The sequence below is a fragment of the Crocodylus siamensis genome, chromosome 5 (genome assembly GCF_052110815.1).
Source record: "Crocodylus siamensis isolate JL-2025a chromosome 5, ASM5211081v1, whole genome shotgun sequence".
Classification (NCBI taxonomy): Eukaryota; Metazoa; Chordata; order Crocodylia; family Crocodylidae; genus Crocodylus; species Crocodylus siamensis.
The window spans coordinates 8,379,090-8,391,632 of record NC_143399.1 but is presented as its reverse complement, the minus strand read 5'-3'; the positions used below and the strand labels follow the sequence as shown (position 1 = coordinate 8,391,632).

The window sequence follows — 12,543 nt, the reverse complement described above, 5'->3', positions numbered from 1 at the left end:
AAAGTCCCAGGCCTGTAGGAGGCCGGTTAGTCAAGCTCCTACTTCATTTGTAACTCGGGGCAATGCATTGTCTGATGTCCGATGATGCCCGTCAGCTTCTGCACCTCTCTTCCACGGTGCTGGACCCACCCCCGGCCCTGGAGCCGGAGGAGAGAGACTCGGAGGTAACCGATGGTCATGCTGATTTGGACTATCCCTCTCCTGGGATCAAAGGAGCATGATTAGCTAACGTGTCCATTTATCAAGCCAAGGTTACAGAAAGAAAGGAGCAGCTGGGAATATTTTGGAGGTGGATAACAGCGAGGAGAGATGTTCTTAATATCATGATTGAATCCAGTCATGGGAAGGGTGTCCTTCCACCGGTTTGCAAAGCCTGGGCAGGAGACTCCCCTCCCTGCGCAGACTGCCATGGCTCGCACACGTCTTGACTGACACACAGGGACAACCTGACAGAGCTGGGCAGGGTGTTGTGTGGGGCCTGGTCAGGGGTGAGGTGTTGTGTGACAGGTGCAGGGTGTTGTGACGGGGCTGTGTGGCTCAGGGGCACTGTGTTGTGTGTGACGGTTGGTGTTGTGACAAGGGGCGGTGTTGTGTGTGACAGGGCAGTGTTGTGAGGCTCAGGGTGGTGTTGTGATGGGTGGTGTTATGAGGGTCAGGGCCGTGTGTTGTGAGGGGCGGTACTGTGAGGCTCAGGTCGTGTGTTGTGTGTGACGGTCGGCGTTGTGACAATGGGCGGTGGTGTGTGTGACAGGGCAGTGCTGTGAGGCTCAGGGTGGTGGTGTTATGAGGCTCAGGCCGTGTGTTGTGTGTGACGCTCGGTGTTGTGACAAGGGGTGGTGGTGTGTGTGACAGGGCAGTGTTGTGAGGCTCAGGGTGGTGGTGTTATGAGGCTCAGGCCGTGTGTTGTGAGGGGCGGTACTGTGAGGCTCAGGCCGTGTGTTGTGTGTGACAGTTGGCGTTGTGACAAGGGGCGGTGGTGTGTGTGACAGGGCAGTGTTGTGAGGCTCAGGGTGGTGGTGTTATGAGGCTCAGGCCGTGTGTTGTGAGGGGCGGTACTGTGAGGCTCAGGCCGTGTGTTGTGTGTGACGCTCGGTGTTGTGACAAGGGGCGGTGGTGTGTGTGACAGGGCAGTGTTGTGAGGCTCAGGGTGGTGGTGTTATGAGGCTCAGGCCGTGTGTTGTGAGGGGCGGTACTGTGAGGCTCAGGCCGTGTGTTGTGAGGGGCGGTACTGTGAGGCTCAGGCCGTGTGTTGTGTGTGACGCTCGGTGTTGTGACAATGGGCGGTGGTGTGTGTGACAGGGCAGTGCTGTGAGGCTCAGGGTGGTGGTGTTATGAGGCTCAGGCCGTGTGTTGTGTGTGACGCTCGGTGTTGTGACAAGGGGCGGTGGTGTGTGTGACAGGGCAGTGCTGTGAGGCTCAGGGTGGTGGTGTTATGAGGCTCAGGCCGTGTGTTGTGTGTGACGCTCGGTGTTGTGACAAGGGGCGGTGGTGTGTGTGACAGGGCAGTGTGTGAGGCTCAGGGTGGTGGTGTTATGAGGCTCAGGCCGTGTGTTGTGAGGGGCGGTACTGTGAGGCTCAGGCCGTGTGTTGTGTGTGACGGTTGGCGTTGTGACAAGGGGCGGTGTTGTGAGGCTCAGGGTGGTGGTGTTATGAGGCTCAGGCCGTGTGTTGTGAGGGGCGGTACTGTGAGGCTCAGGCCGTGTGTTGTGTGTGACGCTCGGTGTTGTGACAAGGGGCGGTGGTGTGTGTGACAGGGCAGTGTTGTGAGGCTCAGGGTGGTGGCGTTATGAGGCTCAGGCCGTGTGTTGTGTGACGGGGCGGTGTTGCGAGGCTCAGGCTGGGTGTTGGGAGGGGCTGTGTTGCTATTGCGGACGGTCGGTCGCCGCGGGCCGAGGCGGGAAGTGCGGGGAGGCCACGTGCGGGGCGGGGGCGGGGGGAGGGAGGCGGTTGCTCGCGGCGCGTCTCCGCGCGTGGGCCTGGCCGCGGAGGGATGCCCCGTGCGAAGCCTCCCGCGCGGATTCACCCTCGGCGTCGGCGGCGGCTGCGGGGGGATCCGGGGCAGCATGAACTTCCGCAGGGCCGGCAGCAAGAAGCAGGAGCCCAGGTAGGGGCGGGTGAAGGGCACCGGCGCCGCTCGCGGTGTCCATCCAGTGGCCGGCCGTGTTTGCGGCCCGGGAGGAGGCGGAGGTGCCTGTTGCAGCCCAGCCAGGAGCCAGTCCAACCTCAGCGCTCGTCCTGGCCCGCTCCTGGGGCTTCGGCTCGGGACAAGAGCACTGTCCTTGTGCAAGTCTGAAAAAAGTTTTACACCTGATTTGAAAATGGCTGTAATTGTGGCTCACTGGCAACTGCTCCTGGTTTCTTGCACGCAGTTTTGTACAGAGGATGCTTGTGCAGCAGTCATTTAAATGTTGGGGCTAGAGGATGGTCCTTTAATGTCCCATTAGCGACCAGCACCGTTTTCATACCAAACAGCACTTCTTTTCTGCTTTTCGGTGGGCTTGTGATGCTAACAGTGCGAAATACGTTAATCGAGTCATGATGGAGTCCCGATTTTGGGGCACAAGTCTGCCTCACGTGGTGTGTGCTTCATTCAGTTGTTCTGCCTACCTGTCCCACTTCCATCATCCAGTGATCGATGACTGACTTTTATTCCCATTGTGCTTTGGACCGCAGTGCTGCCCTGCCAAGGGGCTGTGCAAACACAGGACAAAACCAATGGTCAGTCAGGGGCAGGGAGGTCAGGCGCCACAGTTTTGTTTCGCCTCCCACATTGGCTTGCGTGACATTTTGGGCAAGTTGCTAATCTTTGCATTCTTCCATTTGACAGGTTGTAAAAACACACTGGCTTGGGCTTCCAAAGAATTGCAGCTGCTTTGGCAGTTTAAACGATGCATGCTTAGACCCTAATCCTGTACAGACGCAGGCAATTTAACTTGACACGTGTGACTATGACGTGATTTGTGTCGTATCCCTGAAGTCAGTGGCGTTATTCGTGTAAGCAGGATCAAGGCGTTATTTGTAGGCTTCTGTGGGAGAAGTTTTTCATTGTATTTTGACAGTATGTTTCCATTCTTTATGGCAAAGTTTAACATATTACTGCTCACCTTGAAAAAAATCGCAGAAGGCAGCCTTCACTCTCCTCCAAAAAATGCATCTAAAATTGACAAATTTGTATTCTGTGTCAAGGGGAGGGATTATTTGTGTTATACCTTTAAACTCTAATTCTGTATTCTCCTGCTGGGATAGGACCATGTGTGCTTGCTTTTCAGCTCTAACACATGGAAGAGCTGTTTATGTCCCTCCTGGAATGAGTTCCTCACCTAATGTGAAGAGTCTTGACATAATTTCCTGTATTATCAGAGTAACAGCCTGCCATCCTGTGAATGGACAGCTGACTGGATCTGTCCTTGGCAGACAGGAAAACCATTTGCTAAGAAAGAGTCAGCTTTTGGTATGCAGTGTCCAAAAACAGTGTTTTATAAAGTGGTTGCAGCATGCTTTTTTTTTTTTCTTTTCAATGGAGAATTGCTCTATTTTTATGTCTTTCTGCGCAAGCAAATTATATTGTCGCTAATGGGATTTATGTGCAGACTGAGGAGAAAATAAACTTCAGTACCAAGTTTAAATTGGGTTAGAAAAACCGTGGCAGAAAAGGTTTCCTGGAATTTGTCATATAAATAATAAGGGTTCTCAGTTTGTAGCGGAACTGCATTAGCTTTTCTCAGAGTTCTGGGTGAAGTTCAAAGGACGTGGTTTGTGGCACTTAAAGCAGTGAAGTGATTGTGGGATAAATCATTCCATGCTCCCTGGAGAACTGTCCCTAGGAGCCCCAAATGGTGAGTGTTTTAACGAGCATTTATAACAGCCTTGTACACTTCAACTGTGACATTCCCTTGGACAAATTTTCTTGGAGTGGACCAGTAAAATATCCTTAGTTTTCCCATTCCCCCGCCTGAATAAGCAGATTTTATAAAGTTTCTTCACAGTATTTCCAGGCTGTTAGAGCTCCTAGGCCCTATGGTAATAAAAATAATTGGCCATTAAAACAAAGTTTGATTAATGTGGTTGTGGTTTGGGGTGATGTTGACCCTTTTTGAGCAGACAAAAGAATGCTTGCAAAATGATTTAAAAGTGCTAATTAATTTTGTTTTAATGTTGGTAAATGAGGCAAACTGTGCCAAAGTCACACTAACTTAGCTACTGAGGCTTTCAGAAGTCAGAGTATATTGAATTCTTGTTGACATTTTGTAGCTCCACCTGCTGAAATTAATTCCATATACTGATCTGAAATGACAAGATTATTTTAACTCCGCTTGATGCTTTGTTTTCTGTCCGGTAAGATGCTGAAAGGTAACAAACATATACACTAAAAGGCACTGCTGAATTATGTGAGTGAAATAGTAATACAGGTATCTTTCAGTCGCATATGAATTTGACTTAAGCCACTCATATCTTTATAGGGTTTTATAAAACCCTACTGAGTACTCAGTGTCCTGTAGATTATTTTAAAACTGTATTTTTGGAATTGGTATTTTGATTGTGTTAGCTAACCCCTAGTTGGAAGGCAGCATGATCTAGTGCAGGGGCAGCATGGTACACGTACCCTGGGGGTACGCAAGACATCTCTGCGGGGTATGTGGGATAAACTGTGTAATGGCGGATTGAATTATATTTATAATAACATTTGGCATTTAAGGGGTTAAAATATAAAACCTATGCTGGTAGGTATACACAGGCAGCTGGTAAATCTGGAAGGGAGTATGCAATGAGAACAAAGTTGGGAAACCCAGGTCCAGTGGATTGAACTGGGCAGGAGGGTAGCAGCCAGGAGTATTTCTGTAGGGCTGGCCTGAAATGTTGTTTCTGTTTTTTAGGTACTTGCAGAGTTTGGGAATTTTTCTTTCTGATGTGGAACAAAACTTTAGAAATGTTTGTAGGATGGATAAAGGGACAGATCCACAAGATGTAGACTCTGACATCCACTTCAAATAGCCCCAAGAGATGAGGTTAAGGAAAGCCCCTGGAACATGGGGGACCCAGGTTCAAGCCTTGGCTCTGAATGAGGGCACTGAACCTGTGTGGGTGGGTGTCTGTCTCTGTGGTTTGGATCTATAATTCCACCCAGGGTGGAAGGAACCCTCCCAGGGAAAGTTTATCAGAACTGATACAGACCCAGGAGAAGGTTTTTAGGCAGGATAATCAGCATTTCCTAACAAGTGTTTTGTCAAAACTCCTAACCAACTTTACTGAGTTCAGATGCAGCTGTGCCACTTTTCTCATCATATACCACTCTCGGTTGGTTTCACAATCTGTGAACTGGGGGTAATATTTACCTGCTTCTGAGGGTGTTGTGTGGATGAAAATCAAGCTTTACAAAGGGCTTGGATGTGATTAGTTGGGAAATACCAAGTGTTAATTGTCGTCACTATACTAGTCTTGTCCTGTTCTTGCAAGTTTGAACTGCCTGAAATCTGCTTGCATCAGAGAAGTTGATCCAATTGGTGGTTTCAAAGCTGAAATCTGTTTATTTAGTCTGGCATTTGAAAGAACTGTTTTGGGTTTGTATGCTTATTTTGATTTATTGGTCTTAGTAATGGTGCCTTGGCATGTGCTCCATAGATGGCTTTTTATGTATAAAGTTGAATTGATTTGTTGAAAGCTTTCTGGGAAATATCCTCTGGAAATTCAGGAACCTTAGCATTAAAAAATTATTGAAGGCAAAAGCAATTATGTCCCATTCGTCAAAGTACTTTGTATTCCTCTTATTTATTTTTATTAGTGCAATAGAAGTGAAATTCAGCGACAGTCACAGAAAATGAGCTTTGTTTCCCATTTCCAGTAAAATCATGTTACCGAACAATTTATGTTGAAAATGACTTGTACAGATTTAATACAAAGGAAATTACAAACATACAGTTCATAAAGGTATCATGGGAAAACACCATCAGTTGTCAGAATGCAGACTCTAAAAGAGCAATTATATATTGCTCTTTTAGACCTTAAACCAATATAAAGTAATCTAAACCAGATTTTCAAATACAAAGCACATTTTATCTCTCTTGTAATCAGCGTTAATAACTTACTGTTACAGAACCTCCAGTTTTTCAGTCCAAAACAAATATAACAGTTATGTGATGCTTATCTGTATAAATCCTGATGATTTATATAAACAACACCGCGGTCTAACCTTAATCTGTATTCTTTATAAAGAAAAAATTTCCATTGACCTAAACTGGTTTTTAGTTTGCATGCACAAAAAGATTGCAGGACTGAACCCTTATCTTATTTTTTGTAGCATCTCTTAGTAACTGTATCCCTAATGGTTTTAAATAATATTTAAAAAATAAGGACCAACGTGCCAACTGAAGCCAGCTATGGCATTCCCATTGACTATAATGTGAACAGGGTTGCGCCTTTAAAAAAAATTGAGAAAAAACAGGTTTTAAGTATGAAAACAGCATGCTCATCCTGGTTTTGATTTCTTTGACTCTCTTAGAAGTATTAGTATGCCAGAGGTGTAGGTTTGGGAAGGTGTAATAAGAATTTGGGCAATAAGAGGATACGGGTAAAATATCATGTGCATGTTAAGACCAACATTTTAATAACCTTGTGATCAATTAAAAATAGTTCCCTCCTGTTGTTCATCTTGATAATGATAAAGTATATTGTCTTTTTGAATTAAAGGAAGGAGCTGCTAGAACTTGTTAAACGTAAGTCCTGAGTGAGTGATTTACAACAGGTTTATGCTCTTCACAGAATTCCTGTGGCAAATTGCACTTCTCTGAATACCTTCATTTTTCATTCATTTCAATTTCTTTGTATGGATTTCTTTATCTCCATTCATTGATCATTCACAGTTTCCTGCAAGTATCTGGTAACTGAGCTGTGTTACTTGTAATTGGTCAGATGAAATCACATGGTGGTGTCTTGTCTCTGACTGGGTGAACATGCAAGCATTTCTGGGGAGAATATTTGCCCGGGTAACATTGGATTATACTTTTTTCAGTACTTGTCCATATCTATGAAAAGGAATGCAAATGACATTCCATGTCAATGAGTGAATTGCAGAACCAAGGACAGAATCCAGAATTCCTGGCTCCTTCTGTTGTTCCGTAGCCACTGAACCCATGTTGTCATGTGTTGTTATTTAAATCCCAGTTCAGAAGATTGGGGAAACAAGACTATAAAATCCTTCCTTGTTACCTTTATTATCCATACTTGCATTGCCACAGAGTCCTAGTCATAGGCCTGTATATTACAGACCTATGACTTTAATATGCAGAACAAAAAAGTATGAGAATATAAAACTTGTGCTGAGATGCTGTCAGTTTTCCATATTACAGCTAGAGGGGATATCACAATCCTGTGAATGTATTAAATGTTATCCAGCTCCTACCAAGATCTGTTTCTGTTGGAACTGATTTCTTTTTATAAAGTCATTCATTCTTGAATTATTTATAAGCCCTAGTGTTGGCTGAAAATTGAAAGACAGTGAAAACAAAACTGATGTAGGGGCTGATTGTTCAGTCTCTCTCTTTTGGTGGTCATGAGGTGGCTACTCAGATTAGATTATTTCTGATCTGTCTTTTCTTTCTAAATTTTGGCACAAGTGGGAAGGTACTTGTTTCCAGTTGTCTGAAAAGCCCTGTGTACATAGGAAAGGGAGCCAGTCTCTGGTCCTTACTCTGTTTATGATGCTGCATCAGTGTGTCTGAACCTTTTTGGATTCAGGGCACCCTCACAACTTTTTTTAAATTTGGAACACTCCATTTGAGAACTGCTGTTGTGTTGCTTCAGCAGGAGTGTCCTCTGCACCTCCTACAAAGCCAGACTGGGAAGGGCTGGGGCACGTGTGCACTCTCCTGCCTCATTAGGGCTCTCTGATAAGTCTACAGCAGGCAGGAGCGCCTGCTTTTGCCATGGCTCTTCCCAGTTTGACCTCTCAAAAACAAAGGCATGCAGGTCATTTTCCCCTCTGCCTCTTTTCAGCAGACACTACTTTAGACTTGTGCAAGACGACCCTGATGGAGGTAGGAAAGCCCATGTGTGTTGCAGCCCTCTCTATATATAGAGAGAGAGATGCTTCTGGAAAAAATTGAGTCTTTGTGTTATCCAGGAGAGCTCAAAACAATGGCAGACTCTCCCTCTGCCTGAAGAAGGGTGTTTGTACTGGAAAGCTTGCAAAGAACAACTTTTCCAACTATTTAGTTGGTTTAATAGAAGATATAACGTTTACCCAAAAAACCTTGTCTGCCTGTATTATACATATACATTTTAGGGGAATAAAGATCCTGAACAAATGGTAGATTGATACAAACTAAACCCAAAAGGCTGATGGCAGGAGGAGTTTGAACTACTGCTTCAAATACATCATAGGAAAAACATCTGCTCTAAAATCTTGATTTTTATTGGCTTAACTCCCATTAACTTCTGTGGTGTCCGGATTTCACTCCGGCTGTATGCCAAACACAATTCCCCTTGTGTGGCATAAGAAACAGGTTTTGACTGGAGTATGCAGTAACGTGTCAGTTGTGATATATACAGAACTGCAGAGCTGGACCAACATTCAATTTGTTTTTGAAAACTGTTGATGTGCTAGCGGTCTTCAAAATCTCAGAAAGATGTGAACCCTGCTGGAAGTTAATTGACAGTTGTAATATTAGAATATAATTTCACTGCTTGTTCATGGCACACAGCCCAGCTAACCGGGTTGTGTATTTTCTGGTGCCAGAGAACTTCTCTTCCTTTGCTGCTTTGCTCTGCTGTTTGCCCTTTGCATACAAATGACCAGGCTGTATCTCCAGTGAGAGAGTATTCCCTAACACCTGTCCTGGCCGCTGACTCACTGCTATTATGTTCCATGTAATGAATCACCAACATGTGGATTTCCACCCCCCAGGTGTCCCAATGCAACACCTAGGTAGCTCAGCCCTGCCTAGTTTGAAATCTAATTCATCTGGAGCTGCCAGCTCTGAGTATGCCTCACAGCACTATCTGGTCATCTTTTAATATGCTTTTCCAAGGAAGCTGTTGAGGCTTCAGATCTAAATAGACTTTATGAATACCATTGTTTTTATAGAAAACCTTGGTGAAGCTGTTGGAAATAGTACATGCCCATCCTTATGTATTCAGATATGCAAATTGACAAGGTAACTATTTTTTAAAATCTTAGGATCTAAGCTAAATTAACCTGTTTTTTATCTAATTGCTTTAATTTTTCTTCTAATTATGGAGAACGCACTGAAGGAGCTAGTGAAAAAGTTGAAATTGAGACCTATCCTTCATTTTTCTTATGTTCCATGTAATTCTCAAGGTATTATACTCATCTACTTAAATCGGGGGGGAGGAAGGGGTCAGGTTTCACTCTGCGTTTAATTTTTCAATATATGTTTTAAGGGTTTTTTTAAGTGTATTTATTAAAAGTTAAAACATAGTGCTAGTTGTCCTAGCTGGAACAGGAAGCTTGCAAGACTGCGTATATATATGTGTGTGTACAACAGCACTTAAAAGAAACCTTCTAGGACTAACCAATCTGCACTATAACCCCAAGGGAAAGAAACAACATTGATCAAGAAACAGATTTTGGCTACTTTTCCAAAAGGATGGTGCTGTTTTCTCTAGAAGTATTTTACCTTCTCAAAGAATTTAGAAAGTAGCTTAAAATAAACCCTCCTTTGTTACATTTGCTACATAGAATACTTATGTTGGCACCCTAAGAAATTGAAGTTTAACCAACAAGAGTTCAATTAAAACCATGTGCTGAGTACTTTCTGGGAGATGCTGAGTTTTATGATCTGCTGTGGAAGATAATAGGAAATGAGGGTACTCAGCATTTCACACGACGAGGCTCTAGGTAGGCCACAAGATCTACTATAATGATCTTTTGTCAAGTACCCCCTGCTGTGGACCCTGAGACGAAGTGATGATTTAATAAATAAATTATAAAACCAGCATGAAACAATATAATCTTTGTTATTAGCAAGCAAACAGAGAGCATGGTAGAAAGGGAATTCTAGGATAGAGAAGGTCCTAAATGTGGAATGGATTTAATTCAGACACATCTAGAACTGTAAAGGGATTTGCAGTATTAGGGAGGGAGGGAGGCATTGAGCCAGCTGTGCTAGTGGAGTTAATAAAATCAGGTGGTTTTAAAGCATAGATAATTGTGGTGAAAGGTGGAAGTGGAGGAGGGTTGGGGGTGGGAGGGCTGGAGGGTACAGAGATAAATAAATAAGAAACCTGGAGTTGTTGATGGGCAACAGTTAAGAGATGCCTAGATGACATAAAGGCTGAGGGGGAGATACCTGACAATGGGAAGTAGAAAGTGGGTCTCCAGGGCTGATCAGTGCTGGTGTCTGGATAGGATCAGGTCAAGTTTGTGTCAAGTCAGTTTTGCTTGCTGCCGTAATTTACAGTTGATGGTATTACCTGTGACTTAACGCTAAATGCTGGGTGATGGTTAAAGAACCTGATAGCCTCCAGGGTGCCAGTGGTTTTAAACAGAAGTGCAAGGGACTTAGATGGGGGCACTAGTTTTATCCCTGGCAGAGAAAATGTCACCAAAAGGTTATAGAGTCAGTGTAGGAGTGGAGCCCTGGCAGCCGGAAAATGGATGATCTTTGCTCTGGCAGCTCCTGCAGTCAATGTGGTTCCAACCATACTGGCACCTGCCTTTCATTTGGCAAGGCCAAGAGGGGGACATTGGCGTGTGAACAACACGGTGTCTCCATGTATGCTGCCCAAGCTTTTGTGCCCTGGAGGGGTCACTTCAGCTTCACTTTATCTTTCAAGATGTTCAGCAAGATGATGCCTCGCTTGGTGCAATTCTGCTGTCTTGTGAGGCAGATGGGTACCTACTATGGGATTGTCAAGTCAAGCCTAGAAGGAAAGTGAGACAGCCAGGGCCTGCCCCATGCAGGTCTTCATGTTAATCCTTTTTTTTTAAGTTGGGTAGAAATTTTTTACTTGGCCAATGATAATAACATGTGACTTTTTTTTTTTTACAGAAACCCAAGCCAATGAGTAAGGTGCTGCTTCATTATGAACAAGTGTGCTCAGCTCTCCTGGGAGGAATTGGAATAATTGTGCCTCATGACTAGGGACCCACTGAATTCAAGGTGGCTGCCTGTTGATTTTGCTGGCAGAATGCGGAGCCTGGTAGCCATTTCACGGGCAGAGCGTGGCAGGCCCCTGCCCATACCTCTGATTGACCAAGGGGCCCCGGTGGCCCTGCCTTTTGCTGCTGATTGGCCCTCATTTCCCTTCCCTCTGGGGAGCCAGCATTTTATTTTCAGTAATATTTTTTCCCCCACAGATTTTTCAGGCATTGCTCACTTTTTGTGGGCAGTGTCAGGTTTTGTGAGAGAGCAGTTGTGGTAAGTTCCTGCTCATTGTTCATACTTACTTGAATGAACAAAGGTGTAGGCTGAAAGCCTATCCAAAAAAATCACTTTGGTACCATACCCAGCACAGATTTCCCTACAAAGGGAATGAAGATAAACTATACAAACTATTATGTAATAAGTTGTGCCTAATTTATTGGCTTGGTGCCTAGGGATGAATTGATATACTAAGTACCTAGATTGCCTGTTGAAGTTCTTTCTCTCATACAATATACTGTATTTACTCAAATACAAGACTACCCTGATTATAAAACAAATCCCCAATGATCAAATACTGTGTAATTTATAGATTTATGTATTTGTTGTTATTTATAATTTTATAAAATTTATAAATTTGGGAATTTATAAAATAGTTATAATTTTCCAGGTATAGAATCTAATTATTGGAGGTTTGCTTTGAATTTGTCCTTTTCCCACTACTACAACAAGGAACATAAATCTGGGGGGCCAGGTAGCCTCCTTGCCCTCTGCAGCCTCTTATTGTCAGACCTTGTTCTCTCTGAGCACATGGAAATGAGGAGCAAATCTGAAAACCCTGCCCTTAAAAGACAGATAGTGGTGGTAATTTGCATATAGTACCCATAGACTTAGTTGATCCGGAATTGATGCATCTTACCTTTTTTGAAACCGTGGCAAGTTTTAGCACAGGTATTCTATAAGCACATTTTTAAGCAGTCTTTGGCACCTACTGATGTGCACGATATTTGATCGAAGCCAAAAGGCTTAGGATTTAGCATATAGTTCATTGGACTGGGCCCCAGCAGAGCCAATAGCATTTCAAGCCATAGTGACCCTGCCACAAAGGCTGTGCATACTAATTAGCCCCCACTCCCTATGGAAATTGAGTGTTCTTTTCATGAATGCTGGAATCTTCTAAAAATTTATATGTAGGTGAGTGTGCGGGGCGCGAGCCAGGTTGTGACTGTTGCCCCGGTGGGTTCTATCTCCTGATGTTAGTTTGCGAGAGGGAGAGGTAGACTCGTAACAATTCCAGAACATTTTATTTGATCTCTTACTTATGCACCACGGGCGTGGATGTGGCTGCGCAGGCGGTTACACTTGGGTCCGTCCCGGTTCGAATAAGGGATGAATGAAAAAACGATGGATCCGAGAACGAGAACGAACGGATACGATCAAGTGC

At 44.4% G+C, this 12,543-nt stretch overlaps 1 protein-coding gene across 1 annotated transcript in view; it reads left to right on the top strand.

Moving 5' to 3' along the window:
* The first annotated feature begins 1,948 nt into the window (after window positions 1-1,948).
* TTC39A (tetratricopeptide repeat domain 39A) overlaps window positions 1,949-12,543 on the top strand; it is a 95,670-nt gene continuing 85,075 nt past the window's right edge. The window contains exon 1 of the mRNA XM_090047103.1: window positions 1,949-2,104. Within this exon, the coding sequence (XP_089903229.1) occupies window positions 2,064-2,104 (41 nt within the window). The 5' untranslated portion in view covers window positions 1,949-2,063. The remainder of the gene's footprint in view (window positions 2,105-12,543) is intronic.